Source organism: Haemaphysalis longicornis, unplaced genomic scaffold, assembly GCF_048455015.1.
Source record: "Haemaphysalis longicornis isolate Haplotype H1 unplaced genomic scaffold, Haemaphysalis longicornis Haplotype H1 scaffold_3, whole genome shotgun sequence".
Lineage (NCBI taxonomy): Eukaryota > Metazoa > Arthropoda > Arachnida > Ixodida > Ixodidae > Haemaphysalis > Haemaphysalis longicornis.
This window is the reverse complement of record NW_027526335.1, coordinates 165,603,624-165,627,786: the sequence shown is the minus strand read 5'-3', so window position 1 is coordinate 165,627,786 and position 24,163 is coordinate 165,603,624. Positions and strand designations below refer to the sequence as shown.

Genomic DNA, 24,163 nt, shown 5'->3' with positions numbered 1-24,163 from the left:
AGGCCCGGGTTCGATTCCCTGCGTCGGAAACTGGTCGGTCTCATGGTGTAACGGTTAGCACTCTGGACTCTGAATCCAGCGATCCGAGTTCAAATCTCGGTGAGACCTCACTTTTTTGCCATGGGTTGGCAAATCTATAGAACGCGGCGGCCGCTTTTCTGATGGAGGCGAAAAGCAAAAACGCCCGTGTGTGCGAGATTTCGGCGCACGTTAAAGATCCCCAGGTGGTCAAAATTAATCCGGAGCCCTCCACTACGGCGCGCCTCATCGCCTGCGTTGCGTCGGCGCGTTAAACCCCCACAATCAATCAAATCAATCAAATCTATAGAAGTTTGTATATCGTTTCTCCCCCCTTGTTACTCAACTAACGTAAACGAGGATCTCGAGTGACAAAAGCTCTATTGTTTTTCCTTCGAACCACAGGACTGGATCAGACTCTCTGAACAGGACCCTAGTAATGAGCGTATCATATTCATCATCATCATCACTTCATCGATTTTTTTTTATACATCTGGTGTAGCAAGCTAGGCGCCTTGGCCAGGATAACTTCACCGGTATCAGTGAATACTATTCTCTCTCTCTCTCTCTCTCTCTCTCTCTCTCTCTCTCTATGGCCGTTTTGCAGCCACTGAAACGAAAGGAAAGCCGTGCTGGAAAATGACGTGTTTATAAATCCCATAAAGTTGTGTTTTGTCTTTATGGCCATGTTAAAGCAGTGCCTCTTCACCACCCACCGTGTTCCGGCGTGGTCTAGTGGCTAGGATACCTGGCTCTCACCCAGGAGGCCCGGGTTCGATTCCCTGCGTCGGAAACTGGTCGGTCTCATGGTGTAACGGTTAGCACTCTGGACTCTGAATCCAGCGATCCGAGTTCAAATCTCGGTGAGACCTCACTTTTTTGCCATGGGTTGGCAAATCTATAGAAGTTTGTATATCGTTTCTTCCACCTTGTTACTCAACTAACGTAAACGAGGATCTCGAGTGACAAAAGCTCTATTGTTTTTCCTTCGAACCACAGGACTGGATCAGACTCTCTGAACAGGACCCTAGTAATGAGCGTATCATATTCATCATCATCATCACTTCATCGATTTTTTTTATACATCTGGGGTATCAAGCTAGGCGCCTTGGCCAGGATAACCTCACCGGTATCAGTAAATACTATTCTTTCTCTCTCTCTCTCTATGGCCGTTTTGCAGCCACTGAAACGAAAGGAAAGCCGTGCTGGAAAATGACGTGTTTATAAATCCCATAAAGTTGTGTTTTGTCTTTATGGCCATGTTAAAGCAGTGCCTCTTCACCACCCACCGTGTTCCGGCGTGGTCTAGTGGCTAGGATACCTGGCTCTCACCCAGGAGGCCCGGGTTCGATTCCCGGCGTCGGAAACTGGTCGGTCTCATGGTGTAACGGTTAGCACTCTGGGCTCTGAATCCAGCCATCCGAGTTCAAATCTCGGTGAGACCTCACTTTTTTGCCATGGGTTGGCAAATCTATAGAAGTTTGTATATCGTTTCTCCCCCCTTGTTACTCAACTAACGTAAACGAGGATCTCGAGTGACAAAAGCTTTATTGTTTTTCCATCGAACCGCAAGACTGGATCAGATTCTCTGAACAGGACCCTAGTAATGAGCGTATCATATTCATCATCATCATCACTTCATCGATTTTTTTTATACATCTGGGGTAGCAAGCTAGGCGCCTTGGCCAGGATAACCTCACCGGTATCAGTAAATACTATTCTCTCTCTCTCTCTCTCTATGGCCGTTTTGCAGCCACTGAAACGAAAGGAAAGCCGTGCCGGAAAATGACGTGTTTATAAATCCCATAAAGTTGTGTTTTGTCTTTATGGCCATGTTAAAGCAGTGCCACTTCACCACCCACCGTGTTCCGGCGTGGTCTAGTGGCTAGGATACCTGGCTCTCACCCAGGGGGCCCGGGTTCGATTCCCGGCGTCGGAAACTGGTCGGTCTCATGGTGTAACGGTTAGCACTCTGGACTCTGAATCCAGCGATCCGAGTTCAAATCTCGGTGAGACCTCACTTTTTTGCCATGGGTTGGCAAATCTATAGAAGTTTGTATATCGTTTCTCCCCCTTGTTACTCAACTAACGTAAACGAGGATTTCGAGTGACAAAAGCTTTATTGTTTTTCCATCGAACCGCAAGACTGGATCAGACTCTCTGAACAGGACCCTAGTAATGAGCGTATCATATTCATCATCATCATCACTTCATCGATTTTTTTTATACATCTGGGGTAGCAAGCTAGGCGCCTTGGCCAGGATAACCTCACCGGTATCAGTAAATACTATTCTCTCTATCTCTCTCTCTCTCTCTCTCTCTCTCTATAGCCGTTTTGCAGCCACTGAAACGAAAGGAAAGCCGTGCCGGAAAATGACGTGTTTATAAATCCCATAAAGTTGTGTTTTGTCTTTATGGCCATGTTAAAGCAGTGCCTCTTCACCACCCACCGTGTTCCGGCGTGGTCTAGTGGCTAGGATACCTGGCTCTCACCCAGGAGGCCCGGGTTCGATTCCCGGCGTCGGAAACTGGTCGGTCTCATGGTGTAACGGTTAGCACTCTGGACTCTGAATCCAGCGATCCGAGTTCAAATCTCGGTGAGACCTCACTTTTTTGCCATGGGTTGGCAAATCTATAGAAGTTTGTATATCGTTTCTCCCCCCTTGTTACTCAACTAACGTAAACGAGGATCTCGAGTGACAAAAGCTCTATTGTTTTTCCTTCGAACCACAGGACTGGATCAGGCTCTCTGAACAGGACCCTAGTAATGAGCGTATCATATTCATCATCATCATCACTTCATCGATTTTTTTTATACATCTGGTGTAGCAAGCTAGGCGCCTTGGCCAGGATAACTTCACCGGTATCAGTGAATACTATTCTCTCTCTCTCTCTCTCTCTGGCCGTTTTGCAGCCACTGAAACGAAAGGAAAGCCGTGCCGGAAAATGACGTGTTTATAAATCCCATAAAGTTGTGTTTTGTCTTTATGGCCATGTTAAAGCAGTGCCTCTTCACCACCCGCCGTGTTCCGGCGTGGTCTAGTGGCTAGGATACCTGGCTCTCACCCAGGAGGCCCGGGTTCGATTCCCGGCGTCGGAAACTGGTTGGTCTCATGGTGTAACAGTTAGCATTCTGGACTCTGAATCCAGCGATCCGAGTTCAAATCTCGGTGAGACCTCACTTTTTTGCCATGGGTTGGCAAATCTATAGAATTTTGTATATCGTTTCTCCCCCCTTGTTACTCAACTAACGTAAACGAGGATCTCGAGTGACAAAAGCTCTATTGTTTTTCCTTCGAACCACAGGACTGGATCAGACTCTCTGAACAGGACCCTAGTAATGAGCGTATCATATTCATCATCATCATCACTTCATCGATTTTTTTTATACATCTGGTGTAGCAAGCTAGGCGCCTTGGCCAGGATAACTTCACCGGTATCAGTGAATACTATTCTCTCTCTCTCTCTCTCTCTGGCCGTTTTGCAGCCACTGAAACGAAAGTAAAGCCGTGCCGGAAAATGACGTGTTTATAAATCCCATAAAGTTGTGTTTTGTCTTTATGGCCATGTTAAAGCAGTGCCTCTTCACCACCCACCGTGTTCCGGCGTGGTCTAGTGGCTAGGATACCTGGCTCTCACCCAGGAGGCCCGGGTTCGATTCCCGGCGTCGGAAACTGGTTGGTCTCATGGTGTAACAGTTAGCACTCTGGACTCTGAATCCAGCGATCCGAGTTCAAATCTCGGTGAGACCTCACTTTTTTGCCATGGGTTGGCAAATCTATAGAAGTTTGTATATCGTTTCTCCCCCCTTGTTACTCAACTAACGTAAACGAGGATCTCGAGTGACAAAAGCTCTATTGTTTTTCCTTCGAACCACAGGACTGGATCAGACTCTCTGAACAGGACCCTAGTAATGAGCGTATCATATTCATCATCATCATCACTTCATCGATTTTTTTTATACATCTGGTGTAGCAAGCTAGGCGCCTTGGCCAGGATAACTTCACCGGTATCAGTGAATACTATTCTCTCTCTCTCTCTCTCTCTGGCCGTTTTGCAGCCACTGAAACGAAAGGAAAGCCGTGCCGGAAAATGACGTGTTTATAAATCCCATAAAGTTGTGTTTTGTCTTTATGGCCATGTTAAAGCAGTGCCTCTTCACCACCCACCGTGTTCCGGCGTGGTCTAGTGGCTAGGATACCTGGCTCTCACCCAGGAGGCCCGGGTTCGGTTCCCGGCGTCGGAAACTGGTTGGTCTCATGGTGTAACAGTTAGCACTCTGGACTCTGAATCCAGCGATCCGAGTTCAAATCTCGGTGAGACCTCACTTTTTTGCCATGGGTTGGCAAATCTATAAAAGTTTGTATATCGTTTCTCCCCCCTTGTTACTCAACTAACGTAAACGAGGATCTCGAGTGACAAAAGCTCTATTGTTTTTCCTTCGAACCACAGGACTGGATCAGACTCTCTGAACAGGACCCTAGTAATGAGCGTATCATATTCATCATCATCATCACTTCATCGATTTTTTTTATACATCTGGTGTAGCAAGCTAGGCGCCTTGGCCAGGATAACTTCACCGGTATCAGTGAATACTATTCTCTCTCTCTCTCTCTCTCTGGCCGTTTTGCAGCCACTGAAACGAAAGGAAAGCCGTGCCGGAAAATGACGTGTTTATAAATCCCATAAAGTTGTGTTTTGTCTTTATGGCCATGTTAAAGCAGTGCCTCTTCACCACCAACCGTGTTCCGGCGTGGTCTAGTGGCTAGGATACCTGGCTCTCACCCAGGAGGCCCGGGTTCGATTCCCGGCGTCGGAAACTGGTTGGTCTCATGGTGTAACAGTTAGCACTCTGGACTCTGAATCCAGCGATCCGAGTTCAAATCTCGGTGAGACCTCACTTTTTTGCCATGGGTTGGCAAATCTATAGAAGTTTGTATATCGTTTCTCCCCCCTTGTTACTCAACTAACGTAAACGAGGATCTCGAGTGACAAAAGCTCTATTGTTTTTCCTTCGAACCACAGGACTGGATCAGACTCTCTGAACAGGACCCTAGTAATGAGCGTATCATATTCATCATCATCATCACTTCATCGATTTTTTTTATACATCTGGTGTAGCAAGCTAGGCGCCTTGGCCAGGATAACTTCACCGGTATCAGTGAATACTATTCTCTCTCTCTCTCTCTCTGGCCGTTTTGCAGCCACTGAAACGAAAGGAAAGCCGTGCCGGAAAATGACGTGTTTATAAATCCCATAAAGTTGTGTTTTGTCTTTATGGCCATGTTAAAGCAGTGCCTCTTCACCACCCGCCGTGTTCCGGCGTGGTCTAGTGGCTAGGATACCTGGCTCTCACCCAGGAGGCCCGGGTTCGATTCCCGGCGTCGGAAACTGGTTGGTCTCATGGTGTAACAGTTAGCACTCTGGACTCTGAATCCAGCGATCCGAGTTCAAATCTCGGTGAGACCTCACTTTTTTGCCATGGGTTGGGAAATCTATAGAAGTTTGTATATCGTTTCTCCCCCCTTGTTACTCAACTAACGTAAACGTGGATCTCGAGTGACAAAAGCTCTATTGTTTTTCCTTCGAACCACAGGACTGGATCAGACTCTCTGAACAGGACCCTAGTAATGAGCGTATCATATTCATCATCATCATCACTTCATCGATTTTTTTTATACATCTGGGGTAGCAAGCTGGGCGCCTTGGCCAGGATAACCTCACCGGTATCAGTAAATACTATTCTCTCTATCTCTCTCTCTCTCTCTCTCTCTCTCTCTATAGCCGTTTTGCAGCCACTGAAACGAAAGGAAAGCCGTGCCGGAAAATGACGTGTTTATAAATCCCATAAAGTTGTGTTTTGTCTTTATGGCCATGTTAAAGCAGTGCCTCTTCACCACCCACCGTGTTCCGGCGTGGTCTAGTGGCTAGGATACCTGGCTCTCACCCAGGAGGCCCGGGTTCGATTCCCGGCGTCGGAAACTGGTCGGTCTCATGGTGTAACGGTTAGCACTCTGGACTCTGAATCCAGCGATCCGAGTTCAAATCTCGGTGAGACCTCACTTTTTTGCCATGGGTTGGCAAATCTATAGAAGTTTGTATATCGTTTCTCCCCCCTTGTTACTCAACTAACGTAAACGAGGATCTCGAGTGACAAAAGCTCTATTGTTTTTCCTTCGAACCACAGGACTGGATCAGACTCTCTGAACAGGACCCTAGTAATGAGCGTATCATATTCATCATCATCGTCACTTCATCGATTTTTTTTATACATCTGGTGTAGCAAGCTAGGCGCCTTGGCCAGGATAACTTCACCGGTATCAGTGAATACTATTCTCTCTCTCTCTCTCTCTGGCCGTTTTGCAGCCACTGAAACGAAAGGAAAGCCGTGCCGGAAAATGACGTGTTTATAAATCCCATAAAGTTGTGTTTTGTCTTTATGGCCATGTTAAAGCAGTGCCTCTTCACCACCCACCGTGTTCCGGCGTGGTCTAGTGGCTAGGATACCTGGCTCTCACCCAGGAGGTCCGGGTTCGATTCCCGGCGTCGGAAACTGGTTGGTCTTATGGTGTAACAGTTAGCACTCTGGACTCTGAATCCAGCGATCCGAGTTCAAATCTCGGTGAGACCTCACTTTTTTGCCATGGGTTGGCAAATCTATAGAAGTTTGTATATCGTTTCTCCCCCCTTGTTACTCAACTAACGTAAACGAGGATCTCGAGTGACAAAAGCTCTATTGTTTTTCCTTCGAACCACAGGACTGGATCAGACTCTCTGAACAGGACCCTAGTAATGAGCGTATCATATTCATCATCATCATCACTTCATCGATTTTTTTTATACATCTGGTGTAGCAAGCTAGGCGCCTTGGCCAGGATAACTTCACCGGTATCAGTGAATACTATTCTCTCTCTCTCTCTCTCTCTGGCCGTTTTGCAGCCACTGAAACGAAAGGAAAGCCGTGCCGGAAAATGACGTGTTTATAAATCCCAGAAAGTTGTGTTTTGTCTTTATGGCCATGTTAAAGCAGTGCCTCTTCACCACCCACTGTGTTCCGGCGTGGTCTAGTGGCTAGGATACCTGGCTCTCACCCAGGAGGCCCGGGTTCGGTTCCCGGCGTCGGAAACTGGTTGGTCTCATGGTGTAACAGTTAGCACTCTGGACTCTGAATCCAGCGATCCGAGTTCAAATCTCGGTGAGACCTCACTTTTTTGCCATGGGTTGGCAAATCTATAGAAGTTTGTATATCGTTTCTCCCCCCTTGTTACTCAACTAACGTAAACGTGGATCTCGAGTGACAAAAGCTCTATTGTTTTTCCTTCGAACCACAGGACTGGATCAGACTCTCTGAACAGGACCCTAGTAATGAGCGTATCATATTCATCATCATCATCACTTCATCGATTTTTTTTATACATCTGGGGTAGCAAGCTAGGCGCCTTGGCCAGGATAACCTCACCGGTATCAGTAAATACTATTCTCTCTATCTCTCTCTCTCTCTCTCTCTCTCTCTCTATAGCCGTTTTGCAGCCACTGAAACGAAAGGAAAGCCGTGCCGGAAAATGACGTGTTTATAAATCCCATAAAGTTGTGTTTTGTCTTTATGGCCATGTTAAAGCAGTGCCTCTTCACCACCCACCGTGTTCCGGCGTGGTCTAGTGGCTAGGATACCTGGCTCTCACCCAGGAGGCCCGGGTTCGATTCCCGGCGTCGGAAACTGGTCGGTCTCATGGTGTAACGGTTAGCACTCTGGACTCTGAATCCAGCGATCCGAGTTCAAATCTCGGTGAGACCTCACTTTTTTGCCATGGGTTGGCAAATCTATAGAAGTTTGTATATCGTTTCTCCCCCCTTGTTACTCAACTAACGTAAACGAGGATCTCGAGTGACAAAAGCTCTATTGTTTTTCCTTCGAACCACAGGACTGGATCAGACTCTCTGAACAGGACCCTAGTAATGAGCGTATCATATTCATCATCATCATCACTTCATCGATTTTTTTTATACATCTGGGGTAGCAAGCTAGGCGCCTTGGCCAGGATAACCTCACCGGTATCAGTAAATACTATTCTCTCTGTCTCTCTCTCTCTATGGCCGTTTTGCAGCCACTGAAACGAAAGGAAAGCCGTGCCGGAAAATGACGTGTTTATAAATCCCATAAAGTTGTGTTTTGTCTTTATGGCCATGTTAAAGCAGTGCCTCTTCACCACCCACCGTGTTCCGGCGTGGTCTAGTGGCTAGGATACCTGGCTCTCACCCAGGAGGCCCGGGTTCGATTCCCGGCGTCGGAAACTGGTTGGTCTCATGGTGTAACAGTTAGCACTCTGGACTCTGAATCCAGCGATCCGAGTTCAAATCTCGGTGAGACCTCACTTTTTTGCCATGGGTTGGCAAATCTATAGAAGTTTGTATATCGTTTTTCCCCCCTTGTTACTCAACTAACGTAAACGAGGATCTCGAGTGACAAAAGCTCTATTGTTTTTCCTTCGAACCACAGGACTGGATCAGACTCTCTGAACAGGACCCTAGTAATGAGCGTATCATATTCATCATCATCATCACTTCATCGATTTTTTTATACATCTGGTGTAGCAAGCTAGGCGCCTTGGCCAGGATAACTTCACCGGTATCAGTGAATACTATTCTCTCTCTCTCTCTCTCTCTGGCCGTTTTGCAGCCACTGAAACGAAAGGAAAGCCGTGCCGGAAAATGACGTGTTTGTAAATCCCATAAAGTTGTGTTTTGTCTTTATGGCCATGTTAAAGCAGTGCCTCTTCACCACCCACCGTGTTCCGGCGTGGTCTAGTGGCTAGGATACCTGGCTCTCACCCAGGAGGCCCGGGTTCGATTCCCGGCGTCGGAAACTGGTCGGTCTCATGGTGTAACGGTTAGCACTCTGGACTCTGAATCCAGCGATCCGAGTTCAAATCTCGGTGAGACCTCACTTTTTTGCCATGGGATGGCAAATCTATAGAAGTTTGTATATCGTTTCTCCCCCCTTGTTACTCAACTAACGTAAACGAGGATCTCGAGTGACAAAAGCTCTATTGTTTTTCCTTCGAACCACAGGACTGGATCAGACTCTCTGAACAGGACCCTAGTAATGAGCGTATCATATTCATCATCATCATCACTTCATCGATTTTTTTTATACATCTGGGGTAGCAAGCTAGGCGCCTTGGCCAGGATAACCTCACCGGTATCAGTAAATACTATTCTCTCTCTCTCTCTCTCTCTATGGCCGTTTTGCAGCCACTGAAACGAAAGGAAAGCCGTGCCGGAAAATGACGTGTTTATAAATCCCATAAAGTTGTGTTTTGTCTTTATGGCCATGTTAAAGCAGTGCCTCTTCACCACCCACCGTGTTCCGGCGTGGTCTAGTGGCTAGGATACCTGGCTCTCACCCAGGAGGCCCGGGTTCGATTCCCGGCGTCGGAAACTGGTTGGTCTCATGGTGTAACAGTTAGCACTCTGGACTCTGAATCCAGCGATCCGAGTTCAAATCTCGGTGAGACCTCACTTTTTTGCCATGGGTTGGCAAATCTATAGAAGTTTGTATATCGTTTTTCCCCCCTTGTTACTCAACTAACGTAAACGAGGATCTCGAGTGACAAAAGCTCTATTGTTTTTCCTTCGAACCACAGGACTGGATCAGACTCTCTGAACAGGACCCTAGTAATGAGCGTATCATATTCATCATCATCATCACTTCATCGATTTTTTTATACATCTGGTGTAGCAAGCTAGGCGCCTTGGCCAGGATAACTTCACCGGTATCAGTGAATACTATTCTCTCTCTCTCTCTCTCTCTGGCCGTTTTGCAGCCACTGAAACGAAAGGAAAGCCGTGCCGGAAAATGACGTGTTTATAAATCCCATAAAGTTGTGTTTTGTCTTTATGGCCATGTTAAAGCAGTGCCTCTTCACCACCCACTGTGTTCCGGCGTGGTCTAGTGGCTAGGATACCTGGCTCTCACCCAGGAGGCCCGGGTTCGATTCCCGGCGTCGGAAACTGGTTGGTCTCATGGTGTAACAGTTAGCACTCTGGACTCTGAATCCAGCTATCCGAGTTCAAATCTCGGTGAGACCTCACTTTTTTGCCATGGGTTGGCAAATCTATAGAATTTTGTATATCGTTTCTCCCCCATTGTTACTCAACTAACGTAAACGAGGATCTCGAGTGACAAAAGCTCTATTGTTTTTCCTTCGAACCACAGGACTGGATCAGACTCTCTGAACAGGACCCTAGTAATGAGCGTATCATATTCATCATCATCATCACTTCATCGATTTTTTTATACATCTGGTGTAGCAAGCTAGGCGCCTTGGCCAGGATAACTTCACCGGTATCAGTGAATACTATTCTCTCTCTCTCTCTCTCTCTGGCCGTTTTGCAGCCACTGAAACGAAAGGAAAGCCGTGCCGGAAAATGACGTGTTTGTAAATCCCATAAAGTTGTGTTTTGTCTTTATGGCCATGTTAAAGCAGTGCCTCTTCACCACCCACCGTGTTCCGGCGTGGTCTAGTGGCTAGGATACCTGGCTCTCACCCAGGAGGCCCGGGTTCGATTCCCGGCGTCGGAAACTGGTTGGTCTCATGGTGTAACAGTTAGCACTCTGGACTCTGAATCCAGCGATCCGAGTTCAAATCTCGGTGAGACCTCACTTTTTTGCCATGGGTTGGCAAATCTATAGAAGTTTGTATATCGTTTCTCCCCCCTTGTTACTCAACTAACGTAAACGAGGATCTCGAGTGACAAAAGCTCTATTGTTTTTCCTTCGAACCACAGGACTGGATCAGACTCTCTGAACAGGACCCTAGTAATGAGCGTATCATATTCATCATCATCATCACTTCATCGATTTTTTTTTATACATCTGGTGTAGCAAGCTAGGCGCCTTGGCCAGGATAACTTCACCGGTATCAGTGAATACTATTCTCTCTCTCTCTCTCTCTCTGGCCGTTTTGCAGCCACTGAAACGAAAGGAAACCCGTGCCGGAAAATGACGTGTTTATAAATCCCATAAAGTTGTGTTTTGTCTTTATGGCCATGTTAAAGCAGTGCCTCTTCACCACCCACCGTGTTCCGGCGTGGTCTAGTGGCTAGGATACCTGGCTCTCACCCAGGAGGCCCGGGTTCGGTTCCCGGCGTCGGAAACTGGTTGGTCTCATGGTGTAACAGTTAGCACTCTGGACTCTGAATCCAGCGATCCGAGTTCAAATCTCGGTGAGACCTCACTTTTTTGCCATGGGTTGGCAAATCTATAAAAGTTTGTATATCGTTTCTCCCCCCTTGTTACTCAACTAACGTAAACGAGGATCTCGAGTGACAAAAGCTCTATTGTTTTTCCTTCGAACCACAGGACTGGATCAGACTCTCTGAACAGGACCCTAGTAATGAGCGTATCATATTCATCATCATCATCACTTCATCGATTTTTTTTTATACATCTGGTGTAGCAAGCTAGGCGCCTTGGCCAGGATAACTTCACCGGTATCAGTGAATACTATTATCTCTCTCTCTCTCTCTCTCTGGCCGTTTTGCAGCCACTGAAACGAAAGGAAAGCCGTGCCGGAAAATGACGTGTTTATAAATCCCATAAAGTTGTGTTTTGTCTTTATGGCCATGTTAAAGCAGTGCCTCTTCACCACCCACCGTGTTCCGGCGTGGTCTAGTGGCTAGGATACCTGGCTCTCACCCAGGAGGCCCGGGTTCGATTCCCGGCGTCGGAAACTGGTTGGTCTCATGGTGTAACAGTTAGCACTCTGGACTCTGAATCCAGCGATCCGAGTTACTTTTTTGCCATGGGTTGGCAAATCTATAGAATTTTGTATATCGTTTCTCCCCCCTTGTTACTCAACTAACGTAAACGAGGATCTCGAGTGACAAAAGCTCTATTGTTTTTCCTTCGAACCACAGGACTGGATCAGACTCTCTGAACAGGACCCTAGTAATGAGCGTATCATATTCATCATCATCATCACTTCATCGATTTTTTTTATACATCTGGTGTAGCAAGCTAGGCGCCTTGGGCAGGATAACTTCACCGGTATCAGTGAATACTATTCTCTCTCTCTCTCTCTCTCTGGCCGTTTTGCAGCCACTGAAACGAAAGGAAAGCCGTGCCGGAAAATGACGTGTTTATAAATCCCATAAAGTTGTGTTTTGTCTTTATGGCCATGTTAAAGCAGTGCCTCTTCACCACCCACCGTGTTCCGGCGTGGTCTAGTGGCTAGGATACCTGGCTCTCACCCAGGAGGCCCGGGTTCGGTTCCCGGCGTCGGAAACTGGTTGGTCTCATGGTGTAACAGTTAGCACTCTGGACTCTGAATCCAGCGATCCGAGTTCAAATCTCGGTGAGACCTCACTTTTTTGCCATGGGTTGGCAAATCTATAGAAGTTTGTATATCGTTTCTCCCCCCTTGTTACTCAACTAACGTAAACGAGGATCTCGAGTGACAAAAGCTCTATTGTTTTTCCTTCGAACCACAGGACTGGATCAGACTCTCTGAACAGGACCCTAGTAATGAGCGTATCGTATTCATCATCATCATCACTTCATCGATTTTTTTTATACATCTGGTGTAGCAAGCTAGGCGCCTTGGCCAGGATAACTTCACCGGTATCAGTGAATACTATTCTCTCTCTCTCTCTCTCTCTGGCCGTTTTGCAGCCACTGAAACGAAAGGAAAGCCGTGCCGGAAAATGACGTGTTTATAAATCCCATAAAGTTGTGTTTTGTCTTTATGGCCATGTTAAAGCAGTGCCTCTTCACCACCCACCGTGTTCCGGCGTGGTCTAGTGGCTAGGATACCTGGCTCTCACCCAGGAGGCCCGGGTTCGATTCCCGGCGTCGGAAACTGGTTGGTCTCATGGTGTAACAGTTAGCACTCTGGACTCTGAATCCAGCGATCCGAGTTACTTTTTTGCCATGGGTTGGCAAATCTATAGAATTTTGTATATCGTTTCTCCCCCCTTGTTACTCAACTAACGTAAACGAGGATCTCGAGTGACAAAAGCTCTATTGTTTTTCCTTCGAACCACAGGACTGGATCAGACTCTCTGAACAGGACCCTAGTAATGAGCGTATCATATTCATCATCATCATCACTTCATCGATTTTTTTTATACATCTGGTGTAGCAAGCTAGGCGCCTTGGGCAGGATAACTTCACCGGTATCAGTGAATACTATTCTCTCTCTCTCTCTCTCTCTCTGGCCGTTTCGCAGCCACTGAAACGAAAGGAAAGCCGTGCCGGAAAATGACGTGTTTATAAATCCCATAAAGTTGTGTTTTGTCTTTATGGCCATGTTAAAGCAGTGCCTCTTCACCACCCACCGTGTTCCGGCGTGGTCTAGTGGCTAGGATAGCTGGCTCTCACCCAGGAGGCCCGGGTTCGATTCCCGGCGTCGGAAACTGGTTGGTCTCATGGTGTAACAGTTAGCACTCTGGACTCTGAATCCAGCGATCCGAGTTCAAATCTCGGCGAGACCTCACTTTTTTGCCATGGGTTGGGAAATCTATAGAAGTTTGTATATCGTTTCTCCCCCCTTGTTACTCAACTAACGTAAACGTGGATCTCGAGTGAAAAAAGCTCTATTGTTTTTCCTTCGAACCACAGGACTGGATCAGACTCTCTGAACAGGACCCTAGTAATGAGCGTATCATATTCATCATCATCATCACTTCATCGATTTTTTTTATACATCTGGTGTAGCAAGCTAGGCGCCTTGGCCAGGATAACTTCACCGGTATCAGTGAATACTATTCTCTCTCTCTCTCTCTCTCTCTCTGGCCGTTTTGCAGCCACTGAAACGAAAGGAAAGCCGTGCCGGAAAATGACGTGTTTATAAATCGCATAAAGTTGTGTTTTATCTTTATGGCCATGTTAAAGCAGTGCCTCTTCACCACCCACCGTGTTCCGGCGTGGTCTAGTGGCTAGGATACCTGGCTCTCACCCAGGAGGCCCGGGTTCGATTCCCGGCGCCGGAAACTGGTTGGTCTCATGGTGTAACAGTTAGCACTCTGGACTCTGAATCCAGCGATCCGAGTTCAAATCTCGGTGAGACCTCACTTTTTTGCCATGGGTTGGCAAATCTATAGAAGTTTGTATATCGTTTCTCCCCCCTTGTTACTCAACTAACGTAAACGAGGATCTCGAGTGACAAAAGCTCTATTGTTTTTCCTTCGAACCACAGGACTGGATCAGACTCTCTGAACAGGACCCTAGTAATGAGCGTATCGTATTCATCATCATCATCACTTCATCGATTTTTTTTATACATCTGGTGTAGCAAGCTAGGCGCCTTGGCCAGGATAACTTCACCGGTATCAGTGAATACTATTCTCTCTCTCTCTCTCTCTGGCCGTTTTGCAGCCACTGAAACGAAAGGAAAGCCGTGCCGGAAAATGACGTGTTTATAAATCCCATAAAGTTGTGTTTTGTCTTTATGGCCATGTTAAAGCAGTGCCTCTTCACCACCCACTGTGTTCCGGCGTGGTCTAGTGGCTAGGATACCTGGCTCTCACCCAGGAGGCCCGGGTTCGATTCCCAGCGTCGGAAACTGGTTGGTCTCATGGTGTAACAGTTAGCACTCTGGACTCTGAATCCAGCGATCCGAGTTCAAATCTCGGCGAGACCTCACTTTTTTGCCATGGGTTGGGAAATCTATAGAAGTTTGTATATCGTTTCTCCCCCCTTGTTACTCAACTAACGTAAACGTGGATCTCGAGTGAAAAAAGCTCTATTGTTTTTCCTTCGAACCACAGGACTGGATCAGACTCTCTGAACAGGACCCTAGTAATGAGCGTATCATATTCATCATCATCATCACTTCATCGATTTTTTTTATACATCTGGTGTAGCAAGCTAGGCGCCTTGGCCAGGATAACTTCACCGGTATCAGTGAATACTATTCTCTCTCTCTCTCTCTCTCTGGCCGTTTTGCAGCCACTGAAACGAAAGGAAAGCCGTGCCGGAAAATGACGTGTTTATAAATCGCATAAAGTTGTGTTTTATCTTTATGGCCATGTTAAAGCAGTGCCTCTTCACCACCCACCGTGTTCCGGCGTGGTCTAGTGGCTAGGATACCTGGCTCTCACCCAGGAGGCCCGGGTTCGATTCCCGGCGCCGGAAACTGGTTGGTCTCATGGTGTAACAGTTAGCACTCTGGACTCTGAATCCAGCGATCCGAGTTCAAATCTCGGTGAGACCTCACTTTTTTGCCATGGGTTGGCAAATCTATAGAAGTTTGTATATCGTTTCTCCCCCCTTGTTACTCAACTAACGTAAACGAGGATCTCGAGTGACAAAAGCTCTATTGTTTTTCCTTCGAACCACAGGACTGGATCAGACTCTCTGAACAGGACCCTAGTAATGAGCGTATCGTATTCATCATCATCATCACTTCATCGATTTTTTTTATACATCTGGTGTAGCAAGCTAGGCGCCTTGGCCAGGATAACTTCACCGGTATCAGTGAATACTATTCTCTCTCTCTCTCTCTCTGGCCGTTTTGCAGCCACTGAAACGAAAGGAAAGCCGTGCCGGAAAATGACGTGTTTATAAATCCCATAAAGTTGTGTTTTGTCTTTATGGCCATGTTAAAGCAGTGCCTCTTCACCACCCACTGTGTTCCGGCGTGGTCTAGTGGCTAGGATACCTGGCTCTCACCCAGGAGGCCCGGGTTCGATTCCCAGCGTCGGAAACTGGTTGGTCTCATGGTGTAACAGTTAGCACTCTGGACTCTGAATCCAGCGATCCGAGTTCAAATCTCGGTGAGGCCTCACTTTTTTGCCATGGGTTGGCAAATCTATAGAAGTTTGTATATCGTTTCTCCCCCCTTGTTACTCAACTAACGTAAACGAGGATCTCGAGTGACAAAAGCTCTATTGTTTTTCCTTCGAACCACAGGACTGGATCAGACTCTCTGAACAGGACCCTAGTAATGAGCGTATCATATTCATCATAATCATCACTTCATCGATTTTTTTATACATCTGGTGTAGCAAGCTAGGCGCCTTGGCCAGGATAACTTCACCGGTATCAGTGAATACTATTCTCTCTCTCTCTCTCTCTCTGGCCGTTTTGCAGCCACTGAAACGAAAGGAAAGCCGTGCCGGAAAATGACGTGTTTATAAATCCCATAAAGTTGTGTTTTGTCTTTATGGCCATGTTAAAGCAGTGCCTCTTCACCACCCACCGTGTTCCGGCGTGGTCTAGTGGCTAGGATACCTGGCTCTCACCCAGGAGGGCCGGGCTCGATTCCCGGCGTCGGAAACTGGTTGGTCTCATGGTGTAACAGTTAGCACTCTGGACTCTGAATCCAGCGATCCGAGTTCAAATCTCGGTGAGACCTCACTTTTTTGCCATGGGTTGGCAAATCTATAGAAGTTTGTATATCGTTTCTCCCCCCTTGTTACTCAACTAACGTAAACGAGGATCTCGAGTGACAAAAGCTCTATTGTTTTTCCTTCGAACCACAGGACTGGATCAGACTCTCTGAACAGGACCCTAGTAATGAGCGTATCATATTCATCATCATCATCACTTCATCGATTTTTTTTATACATCTGGGGTAGCAAGCTAGGCGCCTTGGCCAGGATAACCTCACCGGTATCAGTAAATACTATTCTCTCTCTCTCTCTCTCTATGGCCGTTTTGCAGCCACTGAAACGAAAGGAAAGCCGTGCCGGAAAATGACGTGTTTATAAATCCCATAAAGTTGTGTTTTGTCTTTATGGCCATGTTAAAGCAGTGCCTCTTCACCACCCACCGTGTTCCGGCGTGGTCTAGTGGCTAGGATACCTGGCTCTCACCCAGGAGGCCCGGGTTCGATTCCCGGCGTCGGAAACTGGTCGGTCTCATGGTGTAACGGTTAGCACTCTGGACTCTGAATCCAGCGATCCGAGTTCAAATCTCGGTGAGACCTCACTTTTTTGCCATGGGTTGGCAAATCTATAGAAGTTTGTATAGCGCTTCTCCCCCTTGTTACTCAACTAACGTAAACGAGGATTTCGAGTGACAAAAGCTTTATTGTTTTTCCATCGAACCGCAAGACTGGATCAGACTCTCTGAACAGGACCCTAGTAATGAGCGTATCATATTCATCATCATCATCACTTCATCGATTTTTTTTATACATCTGGGGTAGCAAGCTAGGCGCCTTGGCCAGGATAACCTCACCGGTATCAGTAAATACTATTCTCTCTATCTCTCTCTCTCGCTCTCTCTCTCTCTCTCTCTCTCTATAGCCGTTTTGCAGCCACTGAAACGAAAGGAAAGCCGTGCCGGAAAATGACGTGTTTATAAATCCCATAAAGTTGTGTTTTGTCTTTATGGCCATGTTAAAGCAGTGCCTCTTCACCACCCACCGTGTTCCGGCGTGGTCTAGTGGCTAGGATACCTGGCTCTCACCCAGGAGGCCCGGGTTCGATTCCCGGCGTCGGAAACTGGTCGGTCTCATGGTGTAACGGTTAGCACTCTGGACTCTGAATCCAGCGATCCGAGTTCAAATCTCGGTGAGATCTCACTTTTTTGCCATGGGTTGGCAAATTTATAGAAGTTTGTATATCGTTTCTCCCCCCTTGTTACTCAACTAACGTAAACGAGGATCTCGAGCGACAAAAGCTTTATTGTTTTTCCATCGAACCGCAAGACTGGATCAGACTCTCTGAACAGGACCCTAGTAATGAGCGTATCATATTCATCATCATCATCACTTCATCGATTTTTTTTATACATCTGGGGTAGCAAGCTAGGCGCCTTGGCCAGGATAACCTCACCGGTATCAGTAAATACTATTCTCTCTCTCTCTCTCTCTCTCTCTCTCTCTCTGGCCGTTTTGCAGCCACTGAAACGAAAGGAAAGCCGTGCCGGAAAATGACGTGTTTATAAATCCCATAAAGTTGTGTTTTGTCTTTATGGCCATGTTAAAGCAGTGCCTCTTCACCACCCACCGTGTTCCGGCGTGGTCTAGTGGCTAGATTACCTGGGTCTCACCCAGGAGGCCCGGGTTCGATTCCCGGCGTCGTAAACTGTTCGGTCTCATGGTGTAACGGTTAGCACTCTGGACTCTGAATCCAGCGATCCGAGTTCAAATCTCGGTGAGACCTCACTTTTTTGCCATGGGTTGGCAAATCTATAGAAGTTTGTATATCGTTTCTCCCCCCTTGTTACTCAACTAACGTAAACGAGGATCTCGAGTGACAAAAGCTTTATTGTTTTTCCATCGAACCGCAAGACTGGATCAGACTCTCTGAACAGGACCCTAGTAATGAGGGTATCATATTCATCATCATCATCACTTCATCGATTTTTTTTATACATCTGGGGTAACAAGCTAGGCGCCTTGGCCAGGATAACCTCACCGGTATCAGTAAATACTATTCTCTCTCTCTCTCTCTCTCTCTCTCTCTCTCTCTCTCTCTCTATGGCCGTTTTGCAGCCACTGAAACGAAAGGAAAGCCGTGCCGGAAAATGACGTGTTTATAAATCCCATAAAGTTGTGTTTTGTCTTTATGGCCATGTTAAAGCAGTGCCTCTTCACCACCCACCGTGTTCCGGCGTGGTCTAGAGGGCTTTCGCCCTATTAGTCTCACCAACGTCGATTATAAAATTTTTATGAAGGTTTTAGCGAGTAGGTTGCAAGCAGTAATAACATATATTGTGGGGCCACACCAAACGTTTGGAATAAAAGGGCGCTCTATTCAGACCAACATTCATGTGGCCAGGAGCATCCTAGAGTGCGTGGTTTCGCTGGGTGGGCACGTCGCTGTTCTACAGCTTGACTTAGAAAGGGCGTTCGATCGCGTTTCACACAAAATTCTTTTTGATATTCTGGAGCACGTGAATGTCGGTTCCGTCATTTTAGAAGGCGTCAGAATGAGCTACTCGGACTGCTCAGCCAGTTTTATTATAAACAAGAAAATAACCAGTAGCTTCCAAATCCAGTCATCCGTTAAACAAGGATGCCCTCTGGCACCTTTACTCTTTGCCCTCTACCTCGAGCCTTTTTGTTTGAAGGTAATTTGCAATGACAGCGTGCGCGGTTTTAGACTTCATGAAAGTGAGGTCAAAATTCTCGCCTATGCTGACGACGTGGCCCTTATGTGTGCTGACAAAGAAAGCGTTCTCGAAGCAGTGAATGATGCGGTCATGTTTTGCAAACAGACCGGAAGTGAGATCAACTGGGATAAAACCACAGGGTTTTGGCACGGTGCGTGGGACAGCACTCCAGCCTCTTTTGCAAATGCACAGTGGACCACTATACCCTCACGATACCTGGGAGTGCCGCTTGACCAGTATCGTGACACGAACGAATACTGGGCAGCAGAGACAGAACGGGTGAGGGGGAAAACAGGTAAATGGGGCGGTCGGGATTTATCAATGTTCGGCCGTGCAACTGTGTGCAATTTGTTTCTGGTGGCCAAAATTTGGAATGTACTGCAAGTGCTATACATGACAAGGCTTCATGTGCAAAAGTTGCATAGAGTCTTTGCCGTATTCGTCTGGGGCTCCACGTGGGAGCGCACAAGTCGCACAAACCTGTTCCGTTCCGTGAGAAGTGGCGGCTTGGGTTTGGTACACTTATTCTTAAGACAAGTTGTTTCACGTTTTGTTTTTCTACGCGACCAAAGAGATGCCTTTTTGCGCAGTGTAATTCAACTCAGGCTGCGTGATGTTTTGCCAGACTTTGTCGTGTCGTCTTATGTTGTGGGGGGATCGACTGCACGGGGCTATTTAAGAGAAGTTGTTCTGGCATACGAGTTCTTAAAGGCGCGGTTTTCAATAGAATACCTCAGTACTGTACACCGAAGACGACTGTACAAAGATTTGATTGACGTGACACTGCCGGTGCCTTTGTACCGGTCCCTACATTGCGCAGGCCCAGGACAAGACGTTCTAAAAAGAGTTAAAAAAATGCCAGTCCGGTCCTCAACGAAGTCCTTTTTCTTTCAACTGCACAGCGGTACTTTCCCAGTGAAACCTTGGCTTCAAGAGAAAGGGCTTTATGTTCCCTGGGGCATCGACTGCATTATCTGTCGTAAACCGGAGACAATCGAGCACATATTTCTTGACTGCAGCGATGCCGTATTTCACTGGGACATCCTGCAAAGAACTTTAAAAAAAGATCTACCAATAAGCCCTTATGGCATACGGTTTTTGCCAACCGAAAACGACGAAGGTGTGCCTTATGACATGTTCCTTGTCCTCAGCCTGCACAGTATATGGAAAACGCGTATGGCAGTGCGACACGCTGATGTCAACGCACGCCCGGCGAGGGAATACTTCAAGGAAAGCGTCGCTTTTGTAAGAGATGTTTTCGAGGCCCAGAGTGAACCACCAGCGTGGATGAACGTATTGAACGAACTGGTATCCCTCAAGCAGTTTTAACCCACACGCACTTGCCAGAGGTCGGCAAGTGCTTTTAAGCTTGTGTTGTGCAAAAGTTGTATTGCATGTTTTGTACCAAGCCGGTAATAAAGAAAAAAAAAATCCGGCGTGGTCTAGTGGCTAGGATACCTGGCTCTCACCCAGGAGGCCCGGGTTCGATTCCCGGCGTCGGAAACTGGTCGGTCTCATGGTGTAACGGTTAGCACTCTGGACTCTGAATCCAGCGATCCGAGTTCAAATCTCGGTGAGACCTCACTTTTTTGCCATGGGTTGGCAAATCTATAGAAGTTTGTATATCGTTTCTCCCCCCTTGTTACTCAACTAACGTAAACGAGGATCTCGAGTGACAAAAGCTCTATTGTTTTTCCTTCGAACCACAGGACTGGATCAGACTCTCTGAACAGGACCCTAGTAATTAGCGTATCATATTCATCATCATCATCACTTCATCGATTTTTTTATACATCTGGGGTAGCAAGCTAGGCGCCTTGGCCAGGATAACCTCACCGGTATCAGTAAATACTACTCTCTCTCTCTCTCTCTCTCTCTATGGCCGTTTTGCAGCCACTGAAACGAAAGGAAAGCCGTGCTGGAAAATGACGTGTTTAGAAATTCCATAAAGTTGTGTTTTGTCTTTATGGCCATGTTAAAGCAGTGCCTCTTCACCACCCACCGTGTTCCGGCGTGGTCTCGTGGCTAGGATACCTGGCTCTCACCCAGGAGGCCCGGGTTCGATTCCCGGCGTCGGAAACTGGTCGGTCTCATGGTGTAACGGTTAGCACTCTGGACTCTGAATCCAGCGATCCGAGTTCAAATCTCGGTGAGACCTCACTTTTTTGCCATGGGTTGGCAAATCTATAGAAGTTTGTATAGCGTTTCTCCCCCTTGTTACTCAACTAACGTAAACGAGGATTTCGAGTGACAAAAGCTTTATTGTTTTTCCATCGAACCGCAAGACTGGATCAGACTCTCTGAACAGGACCCTATTAATGAGCGTATCATATTCATCATCATCATCACTTCATCGATTTTTTTTATACATCTGGTGTAGCAAGCTAGGCGCCTTGGTCAGGATAACTTCACCGGTATCAGTGAATACTATTCTCTCTCTCTCTCTCTCTCTCTCTCTCTCTCTCTCTCTCTCTCTCTCTCTCTCTCTCTCTCTCTCTCTCTCTCTCTCTCTTTATGGCCGTTTTGCAGCCACTGAAACGAAAGGAAAGCCGTGTTGGAGAACGACGTGTTTATAAATCCCATAAAGTTGTGTTTTGTCTTTATGTCCATTTTAAAGCAGTGCCTCTTCACCATCCACCGTGTTCCGACGTGATTCTACTTCCGGCCACCGAGGTGATCGGACGCAGGATGCAGGGCTCCCACGGAGCGGTTTTCAGAGGTCCATACGGCCGCGGTACCAGGAATGAAGAAGCCGGCAAGGATTATTCTGTTGTTTTGCCTGCACTACCTACAGGGTCAGTTATTTTAAATACTGTTTTTTTGCATGCCGATGTGAAGGGGCGGCCCTACCGGGTTGAAGATTTCAGGGATGCCCTGCTGCAACAAGGCTTGTTCGGCGACGTGATAGCGCACGGCGCTTATCAAATGAACGACATTTGGGCCGTCACATTTGCAAGCGCCGAAGCTACTAAAAAAGATGGTGGGCGTGGCAGAGATGACTGTGAAGGGGCGGCGGTGTCTGGTTATTGACCCGGGCAACAGAGACCTGCGTATCAAGCTACACTGGATCCTGCACAACGTTCCCGACCAAGAAGTAAAGGTAGCGTTTGCACCTTTTGGGCGAGTTACCGAAGTAACGAAGGAAAAGTGGAGGGTGGACGGGTGCAGCAAGCAGTCCACCATGACGCGCGTGGCGGTTCTGAAGCTGAATGTGGGCGTTAAGCCCGAGGACATCCCGCATCAGCTGCGTATTGCCGGGGACTTGGCACTCGTCATCGGAGACCTCCGAAGTGCCTGCAGTGCCAACGCGAGGGGCACGTCCGGAGGGAGTGTCGGGTACACCGGTGCAAAACTTGTCGGCGGTTTGGGCACGAATCTGCGGACTGTCTGAAGACGTATGCGGCAGTGGCCACGAATGTTGCCAAGGAGGATGACTCGGAGATGATTGTGGACGAGGAAGACTCCGAGGAAGCAGCCGGAGCTAAAGGCAAGAGCACGGAAGCCCAGAGCACGGTGGAGCCACCTCCCGAAAAAGGTGGAGAAGGCGGAAATCCGCGAAGTGTCGAGTCGCCGAGTCGTCTCGAGCAGAGCCCTGGGAAGGGCACGTCTATCAAGGATGGTGCAACGACAGCTGGTGTGACAGTGTCAACTGTTACGCCAACTTTTGAAGGGGCAAGGAGCGACGAGGAAATGGCTAACGCCGCTAGTGGTGTGAGAAAGCGCAGTAGTGGTGAGTCGCACAGCCTAAGTGAAAACGTGGAGGGGCCCCCACTTAAAGCAACGTCACTACGAAGGGCAACGCTCAGGCCGAAGGCGAACGTTTCGACTGAACGTGTTCCCAGGTCAGCGAAAACTTGAAAGTGCTGTGGGAAGGGGTGTGTGTGAAGAACGTTTCAGGCACGGCAGGCCAACTCGTACGTACTGGACGACCACGTAAGCTCTTCATTGAAACGTGGAGTGCTTCAGAGTAAGCGATGTATTTTCGAAACTAGGCTCTACGTGCGGTTCTCATTTCGAGAAAAAAGCACGCTCTACGTTAGGGGGCTAGAAGAGAGGCGAAAGCAATGCCAACTGAAACGGTTGCTAAATGAAAATGAAATCGACGTGCTAGCAATACAAGAAACGAAAATTGAAAGTGAGAACCGTACTGACAGCTTTGTTCAACAGTTTGGAAATATTTACAGTGTCTGCGTCAGCCATGCAGTAGGGGCTTCAGCGGGGTGTTGTGTTTTGTTGAAAAATTCAAGGGATCTGAGTGTAGAAAACGTGATTTCCTGTGAGTCAGGAAGGCTTGTCTTGAGTGATTTTATGTTTGTAGATGTAGCGTTTTATTTAATATGCGTTTATGCCCCAAATAGAGTACGGGGCAGACTTGAATTTTTCCAATCAATCAGGGGGTACTTGGGGTGTGATAAGAACGTGTTGCTACTAGGAGATTTTAACTGCGTCTGCGCGAGTGAAAACAAAAGTGGTGGCACACCGTTTATAGACGAAAGTACGAAAGTGTTGGTAGAGCTCATTGAGGAATACGAGCTTATAGACGTCGGTCAGTTCGCCCCACCTTCTAAATGTCTGCGTTTCACGCACTTTCAGGGATCAAGTCATGCGCGCCTCGACCGGGCATATGTGTAGTTGGAAGTGGCCGAGGAATGTAACTCGTATTCGGTAGAAAATGTTTCTTTCAGTGATCATTGCTTGGTTTCGTTCACGATTGGGAAGCGAAAAGAGAAAGCGAACAAGTTTAACTGTAACTCGTATTCGGTAGAAAATGTTTCTTTCAGTGATCATTGCTTGGTTTCGTTCACGATTGGGAAGCGAAAAGAGAAAGCGAACAAGTTTAACTGGGATTTATGGAAATTAAACGCAAGACTACTGAATGACCCTGTATTTTGCGATAAAGTAGATATTAGCTTGATTAAACACTTGGAAGATTACGACAATGACTGGGGCACTAAGTGGGAGCTTTTTAAGCAAGAAGTTAAAATAGAAGCAGTAGAAAGAGCAAGCGTGCTAAAAAAGTTCGAAAGAAGAACAGTGGAAAAACTGCGCTCTAACTTGACACAGTTGCTGAAACTGGAA

General features: G+C 47.3%; 1 protein-coding gene and 64 non-coding genes across 65 annotated transcripts; all 65 read left to right on the top strand.

Moving 5' to 3' along the window:
* Positions 1-36: 36 nt before the first annotated feature.
* Positions 37-108, top strand: Trnaq-cug (transfer RNA glutamine (anticodon CUG)). The gene has a single exon. It is a non-coding gene; the product is annotated as a tRNA-Gln (tRNA).
* Positions 109-739: 631 nt separating this feature from the next.
* Positions 740-811, top strand: Trnae-cuc (transfer RNA glutamic acid (anticodon CUC)). Its single transcript has one exon. It is a non-coding gene; the product is annotated as a tRNA-Glu (tRNA).
* A 7-nt stretch (positions 812-818) lies between these two features.
* Trnaq-cug (transfer RNA glutamine (anticodon CUG)) lies at positions 819-890 on the top strand. Its single transcript has one exon. It is a non-coding gene; the product is annotated as a tRNA-Gln (tRNA).
* A 422-nt stretch (positions 891-1,312) lies between these two features.
* Trnae-cuc (transfer RNA glutamic acid (anticodon CUC)) lies at positions 1,313-1,384 on the top strand. The gene has a single exon. It is a non-coding gene; the product is annotated as a tRNA-Glu (tRNA).
* Positions 1,385-1,391: 7 nt separating this feature from the next.
* Trnaq-cug (transfer RNA glutamine (anticodon CUG)) lies at positions 1,392-1,463 on the top strand. Its single transcript has one exon. It is a non-coding gene; the product is annotated as a tRNA-Gln (tRNA).
* Positions 1,464-1,885: 422 nt separating this feature from the next.
* Positions 1,886-1,957, top strand: Trnae-cuc (transfer RNA glutamic acid (anticodon CUC)). Its single transcript has one exon. It is a non-coding gene; the product is annotated as a tRNA-Glu (tRNA).
* Positions 1,958-1,964: 7 nt separating this feature from the next.
* Trnaq-cug (transfer RNA glutamine (anticodon CUG)) lies at positions 1,965-2,036 on the top strand. The gene has a single exon. It is a non-coding gene; the product is annotated as a tRNA-Gln (tRNA).
* Positions 2,037-2,473: 437 nt separating this feature from the next.
* Trnae-cuc (transfer RNA glutamic acid (anticodon CUC)) lies at positions 2,474-2,545 on the top strand. Its single transcript has one exon. It is a non-coding gene; the product is annotated as a tRNA-Glu (tRNA).
* Positions 2,546-2,552: 7 nt separating this feature from the next.
* Positions 2,553-2,624, top strand: Trnaq-cug (transfer RNA glutamine (anticodon CUG)). Its single transcript has one exon. It is a non-coding gene; the product is annotated as a tRNA-Gln (tRNA).
* A 422-nt stretch (positions 2,625-3,046) lies between these two features.
* Positions 3,047-3,118, top strand: Trnae-cuc (transfer RNA glutamic acid (anticodon CUC)). The gene has a single exon. It is a non-coding gene; the product is annotated as a tRNA-Glu (tRNA).
* Positions 3,119-3,125: 7 nt separating this feature from the next.
* Positions 3,126-3,197, top strand: Trnaq-cug (transfer RNA glutamine (anticodon CUG)). Its single transcript has one exon. It is a non-coding gene; the product is annotated as a tRNA-Gln (tRNA).
* Positions 3,198-3,619: 422 nt separating this feature from the next.
* Trnae-cuc (transfer RNA glutamic acid (anticodon CUC)) lies at positions 3,620-3,691 on the top strand. Its single transcript has one exon. It is a non-coding gene; the product is annotated as a tRNA-Glu (tRNA).
* A 7-nt stretch (positions 3,692-3,698) lies between these two features.
* On the top strand, positions 3,699-3,770 carry Trnaq-cug (transfer RNA glutamine (anticodon CUG)). Its single transcript has one exon. It is a non-coding gene; the product is annotated as a tRNA-Gln (tRNA).
* A 422-nt stretch (positions 3,771-4,192) lies between these two features.
* On the top strand, positions 4,193-4,264 carry Trnae-cuc (transfer RNA glutamic acid (anticodon CUC)). Its single transcript has one exon. It is a non-coding gene; the product is annotated as a tRNA-Glu (tRNA).
* Positions 4,265-4,271: 7 nt separating this feature from the next.
* On the top strand, positions 4,272-4,343 carry Trnaq-cug (transfer RNA glutamine (anticodon CUG)). The gene has a single exon. It is a non-coding gene; the product is annotated as a tRNA-Gln (tRNA).
* A 422-nt stretch (positions 4,344-4,765) lies between these two features.
* On the top strand, positions 4,766-4,837 carry Trnae-cuc (transfer RNA glutamic acid (anticodon CUC)). Its single transcript has one exon. It is a non-coding gene; the product is annotated as a tRNA-Glu (tRNA).
* A 7-nt stretch (positions 4,838-4,844) lies between these two features.
* Trnaq-cug (transfer RNA glutamine (anticodon CUG)) lies at positions 4,845-4,916 on the top strand. The gene has a single exon. It is a non-coding gene; the product is annotated as a tRNA-Gln (tRNA).
* A 420-nt stretch (positions 4,917-5,336) lies between these two features.
* Positions 5,337-5,408, top strand: Trnae-cuc (transfer RNA glutamic acid (anticodon CUC)). The gene has a single exon. It is a non-coding gene; the product is annotated as a tRNA-Glu (tRNA).
* Positions 5,409-5,415: 7 nt separating this feature from the next.
* On the top strand, positions 5,416-5,487 carry Trnaq-cug (transfer RNA glutamine (anticodon CUG)). Its single transcript has one exon. It is a non-coding gene; the product is annotated as a tRNA-Gln (tRNA).
* Positions 5,488-5,927: 440 nt separating this feature from the next.
* Positions 5,928-5,999, top strand: Trnae-cuc (transfer RNA glutamic acid (anticodon CUC)). The gene has a single exon. It is a non-coding gene; the product is annotated as a tRNA-Glu (tRNA).
* A 7-nt stretch (positions 6,000-6,006) lies between these two features.
* Trnaq-cug (transfer RNA glutamine (anticodon CUG)) lies at positions 6,007-6,078 on the top strand. The gene has a single exon. It is a non-coding gene; the product is annotated as a tRNA-Gln (tRNA).
* A 420-nt stretch (positions 6,079-6,498) lies between these two features.
* Trnae-cuc (transfer RNA glutamic acid (anticodon CUC)) lies at positions 6,499-6,570 on the top strand. The gene has a single exon. It is a non-coding gene; the product is annotated as a tRNA-Glu (tRNA).
* A 7-nt stretch (positions 6,571-6,577) lies between these two features.
* On the top strand, positions 6,578-6,649 carry Trnaq-cug (transfer RNA glutamine (anticodon CUG)). Its single transcript has one exon. It is a non-coding gene; the product is annotated as a tRNA-Gln (tRNA).
* Positions 6,650-7,071: 422 nt separating this feature from the next.
* On the top strand, positions 7,072-7,143 carry Trnae-cuc (transfer RNA glutamic acid (anticodon CUC)). Its single transcript has one exon. It is a non-coding gene; the product is annotated as a tRNA-Glu (tRNA).
* A 7-nt stretch (positions 7,144-7,150) lies between these two features.
* On the top strand, positions 7,151-7,222 carry Trnaq-cug (transfer RNA glutamine (anticodon CUG)). Its single transcript has one exon. It is a non-coding gene; the product is annotated as a tRNA-Gln (tRNA).
* Positions 7,223-7,662: 440 nt separating this feature from the next.
* On the top strand, positions 7,663-7,734 carry Trnae-cuc (transfer RNA glutamic acid (anticodon CUC)). The gene has a single exon. It is a non-coding gene; the product is annotated as a tRNA-Glu (tRNA).
* Positions 7,735-7,741: 7 nt separating this feature from the next.
* Trnaq-cug (transfer RNA glutamine (anticodon CUG)) lies at positions 7,742-7,813 on the top strand. The gene has a single exon. It is a non-coding gene; the product is annotated as a tRNA-Gln (tRNA).
* A 424-nt stretch (positions 7,814-8,237) lies between these two features.
* On the top strand, positions 8,238-8,309 carry Trnae-cuc (transfer RNA glutamic acid (anticodon CUC)). Its single transcript has one exon. It is a non-coding gene; the product is annotated as a tRNA-Glu (tRNA).
* Positions 8,310-8,316: 7 nt separating this feature from the next.
* Trnaq-cug (transfer RNA glutamine (anticodon CUG)) lies at positions 8,317-8,388 on the top strand. Its single transcript has one exon. It is a non-coding gene; the product is annotated as a tRNA-Gln (tRNA).
* A 421-nt stretch (positions 8,389-8,809) lies between these two features.
* Trnae-cuc (transfer RNA glutamic acid (anticodon CUC)) lies at positions 8,810-8,881 on the top strand. The gene has a single exon. It is a non-coding gene; the product is annotated as a tRNA-Glu (tRNA).
* Positions 8,882-8,888: 7 nt separating this feature from the next.
* Trnaq-cug (transfer RNA glutamine (anticodon CUG)) lies at positions 8,889-8,960 on the top strand. The gene has a single exon. It is a non-coding gene; the product is annotated as a tRNA-Gln (tRNA).
* Positions 8,961-9,384: 424 nt separating this feature from the next.
* Trnae-cuc (transfer RNA glutamic acid (anticodon CUC)) lies at positions 9,385-9,456 on the top strand. The gene has a single exon. It is a non-coding gene; the product is annotated as a tRNA-Glu (tRNA).
* A 7-nt stretch (positions 9,457-9,463) lies between these two features.
* Positions 9,464-9,535, top strand: Trnaq-cug (transfer RNA glutamine (anticodon CUG)). The gene has a single exon. It is a non-coding gene; the product is annotated as a tRNA-Gln (tRNA).
* A 421-nt stretch (positions 9,536-9,956) lies between these two features.
* Positions 9,957-10,028, top strand: Trnae-cuc (transfer RNA glutamic acid (anticodon CUC)). Its single transcript has one exon. It is a non-coding gene; the product is annotated as a tRNA-Glu (tRNA).
* A 7-nt stretch (positions 10,029-10,035) lies between these two features.
* Trnaq-cug (transfer RNA glutamine (anticodon CUG)) lies at positions 10,036-10,107 on the top strand. Its single transcript has one exon. It is a non-coding gene; the product is annotated as a tRNA-Gln (tRNA).
* Positions 10,108-10,528: 421 nt separating this feature from the next.
* On the top strand, positions 10,529-10,600 carry Trnae-cuc (transfer RNA glutamic acid (anticodon CUC)). Its single transcript has one exon. It is a non-coding gene; the product is annotated as a tRNA-Glu (tRNA).
* Positions 10,601-10,607: 7 nt separating this feature from the next.
* On the top strand, positions 10,608-10,679 carry Trnaq-cug (transfer RNA glutamine (anticodon CUG)). Its single transcript has one exon. It is a non-coding gene; the product is annotated as a tRNA-Gln (tRNA).
* Positions 10,680-11,102: 423 nt separating this feature from the next.
* Positions 11,103-11,174, top strand: Trnae-cuc (transfer RNA glutamic acid (anticodon CUC)). Its single transcript has one exon. It is a non-coding gene; the product is annotated as a tRNA-Glu (tRNA).
* Positions 11,175-11,181: 7 nt separating this feature from the next.
* On the top strand, positions 11,182-11,253 carry Trnaq-cug (transfer RNA glutamine (anticodon CUG)). Its single transcript has one exon. It is a non-coding gene; the product is annotated as a tRNA-Gln (tRNA).
* Positions 11,254-11,678: 425 nt separating this feature from the next.
* Positions 11,679-11,750, top strand: Trnae-cuc (transfer RNA glutamic acid (anticodon CUC)). The gene has a single exon. It is a non-coding gene; the product is annotated as a tRNA-Glu (tRNA).
* Positions 11,751-12,232: 482 nt separating this feature from the next.
* Trnae-cuc (transfer RNA glutamic acid (anticodon CUC)) lies at positions 12,233-12,304 on the top strand. The gene has a single exon. It is a non-coding gene; the product is annotated as a tRNA-Glu (tRNA).
* Positions 12,305-12,311: 7 nt separating this feature from the next.
* Positions 12,312-12,383, top strand: Trnaq-cug (transfer RNA glutamine (anticodon CUG)). Its single transcript has one exon. It is a non-coding gene; the product is annotated as a tRNA-Gln (tRNA).
* Positions 12,384-12,805: 422 nt separating this feature from the next.
* On the top strand, positions 12,806-12,877 carry Trnae-cuc (transfer RNA glutamic acid (anticodon CUC)). Its single transcript has one exon. It is a non-coding gene; the product is annotated as a tRNA-Glu (tRNA).
* A 484-nt stretch (positions 12,878-13,361) lies between these two features.
* On the top strand, positions 13,362-13,433 carry Trnae-cuc (transfer RNA glutamic acid (anticodon CUC)). Its single transcript has one exon. It is a non-coding gene; the product is annotated as a tRNA-Glu (tRNA).
* Positions 13,434-13,440: 7 nt separating this feature from the next.
* Positions 13,441-13,512, top strand: Trnaq-cug (transfer RNA glutamine (anticodon CUG)). Its single transcript has one exon. It is a non-coding gene; the product is annotated as a tRNA-Gln (tRNA).
* A 426-nt stretch (positions 13,513-13,938) lies between these two features.
* On the top strand, positions 13,939-14,010 carry Trnae-cuc (transfer RNA glutamic acid (anticodon CUC)). Its single transcript has one exon. It is a non-coding gene; the product is annotated as a tRNA-Glu (tRNA).
* Positions 14,011-14,017: 7 nt separating this feature from the next.
* Trnaq-cug (transfer RNA glutamine (anticodon CUG)) lies at positions 14,018-14,089 on the top strand. Its single transcript has one exon. It is a non-coding gene; the product is annotated as a tRNA-Gln (tRNA).
* Positions 14,090-14,509: 420 nt separating this feature from the next.
* On the top strand, positions 14,510-14,581 carry Trnae-cuc (transfer RNA glutamic acid (anticodon CUC)). The gene has a single exon. It is a non-coding gene; the product is annotated as a tRNA-Glu (tRNA).
* Positions 14,582-14,588: 7 nt separating this feature from the next.
* Positions 14,589-14,660, top strand: Trnaq-cug (transfer RNA glutamine (anticodon CUG)). Its single transcript has one exon. It is a non-coding gene; the product is annotated as a tRNA-Gln (tRNA).
* Positions 14,661-15,082: 422 nt separating this feature from the next.
* On the top strand, positions 15,083-15,154 carry Trnae-cuc (transfer RNA glutamic acid (anticodon CUC)). The gene has a single exon. It is a non-coding gene; the product is annotated as a tRNA-Glu (tRNA).
* A 7-nt stretch (positions 15,155-15,161) lies between these two features.
* On the top strand, positions 15,162-15,233 carry Trnaq-cug (transfer RNA glutamine (anticodon CUG)). The gene has a single exon. It is a non-coding gene; the product is annotated as a tRNA-Gln (tRNA).
* A 420-nt stretch (positions 15,234-15,653) lies between these two features.
* Positions 15,654-15,725, top strand: Trnae-cuc (transfer RNA glutamic acid (anticodon CUC)). The gene has a single exon. It is a non-coding gene; the product is annotated as a tRNA-Glu (tRNA).
* Positions 15,726-15,732: 7 nt separating this feature from the next.
* Trnaq-cug (transfer RNA glutamine (anticodon CUG)) lies at positions 15,733-15,804 on the top strand. The gene has a single exon. It is a non-coding gene; the product is annotated as a tRNA-Gln (tRNA).
* Positions 15,805-16,225: 421 nt separating this feature from the next.
* Positions 16,226-16,297, top strand: Trnae-cuc (transfer RNA glutamic acid (anticodon CUC)). The gene has a single exon. It is a non-coding gene; the product is annotated as a tRNA-Glu (tRNA).
* A 7-nt stretch (positions 16,298-16,304) lies between these two features.
* Trnaq-cug (transfer RNA glutamine (anticodon CUG)) lies at positions 16,305-16,376 on the top strand. Its single transcript has one exon. It is a non-coding gene; the product is annotated as a tRNA-Gln (tRNA).
* A 422-nt stretch (positions 16,377-16,798) lies between these two features.
* Positions 16,799-16,870, top strand: Trnae-cuc (transfer RNA glutamic acid (anticodon CUC)). Its single transcript has one exon. It is a non-coding gene; the product is annotated as a tRNA-Glu (tRNA).
* A 7-nt stretch (positions 16,871-16,877) lies between these two features.
* On the top strand, positions 16,878-16,949 carry Trnaq-cug (transfer RNA glutamine (anticodon CUG)). Its single transcript has one exon. It is a non-coding gene; the product is annotated as a tRNA-Gln (tRNA).
* A 447-nt stretch (positions 16,950-17,396) lies between these two features.
* Positions 17,397-17,468, top strand: Trnae-cuc (transfer RNA glutamic acid (anticodon CUC)). Its single transcript has one exon. It is a non-coding gene; the product is annotated as a tRNA-Glu (tRNA).
* Positions 17,469-17,475: 7 nt separating this feature from the next.
* Positions 17,476-17,547, top strand: Trnaq-cug (transfer RNA glutamine (anticodon CUG)). Its single transcript has one exon. It is a non-coding gene; the product is annotated as a tRNA-Gln (tRNA).
* Positions 17,548-18,060: 513 nt separating this feature from the next.
* On the top strand, positions 18,061-18,132 carry Trnaq-cug (transfer RNA glutamine (anticodon CUG)). The gene has a single exon. It is a non-coding gene; the product is annotated as a tRNA-Gln (tRNA).
* An 856-nt stretch (positions 18,133-18,988) lies between these two features.
* Positions 18,989-20,502, top strand: LOC144173510 (uncharacterized). Its single transcript, XM_077701904.1, has one exon. It carries the CDS (start codon positions 19,127-19,129, stop codon positions 20,411-20,413), a length of 1,287 nt encoding a protein of 428 aa, XP_077558030.1. The 5' UTR covers positions 18,989-19,126; the 3' UTR covers positions 20,414-20,502.
* A 13-nt stretch (positions 20,503-20,515) lies between these two features.
* Trnae-cuc (transfer RNA glutamic acid (anticodon CUC)) lies at positions 20,516-20,587 on the top strand. The gene has a single exon. It is a non-coding gene; the product is annotated as a tRNA-Glu (tRNA).
* A 7-nt stretch (positions 20,588-20,594) lies between these two features.
* Positions 20,595-20,666, top strand: Trnaq-cug (transfer RNA glutamine (anticodon CUG)). The gene has a single exon. It is a non-coding gene; the product is annotated as a tRNA-Gln (tRNA).
* Positions 20,667-21,091: 425 nt separating this feature from the next.
* Positions 21,092-21,163, top strand: Trnae-cuc (transfer RNA glutamic acid (anticodon CUC)). The gene has a single exon. It is a non-coding gene; the product is annotated as a tRNA-Glu (tRNA).
* Positions 21,164-21,170: 7 nt separating this feature from the next.
* Positions 21,171-21,242, top strand: Trnaq-cug (transfer RNA glutamine (anticodon CUG)). The gene has a single exon. It is a non-coding gene; the product is annotated as a tRNA-Gln (tRNA).
* The last annotated feature ends 2,921 nt before the right edge of the window (positions 21,243-24,163 follow it).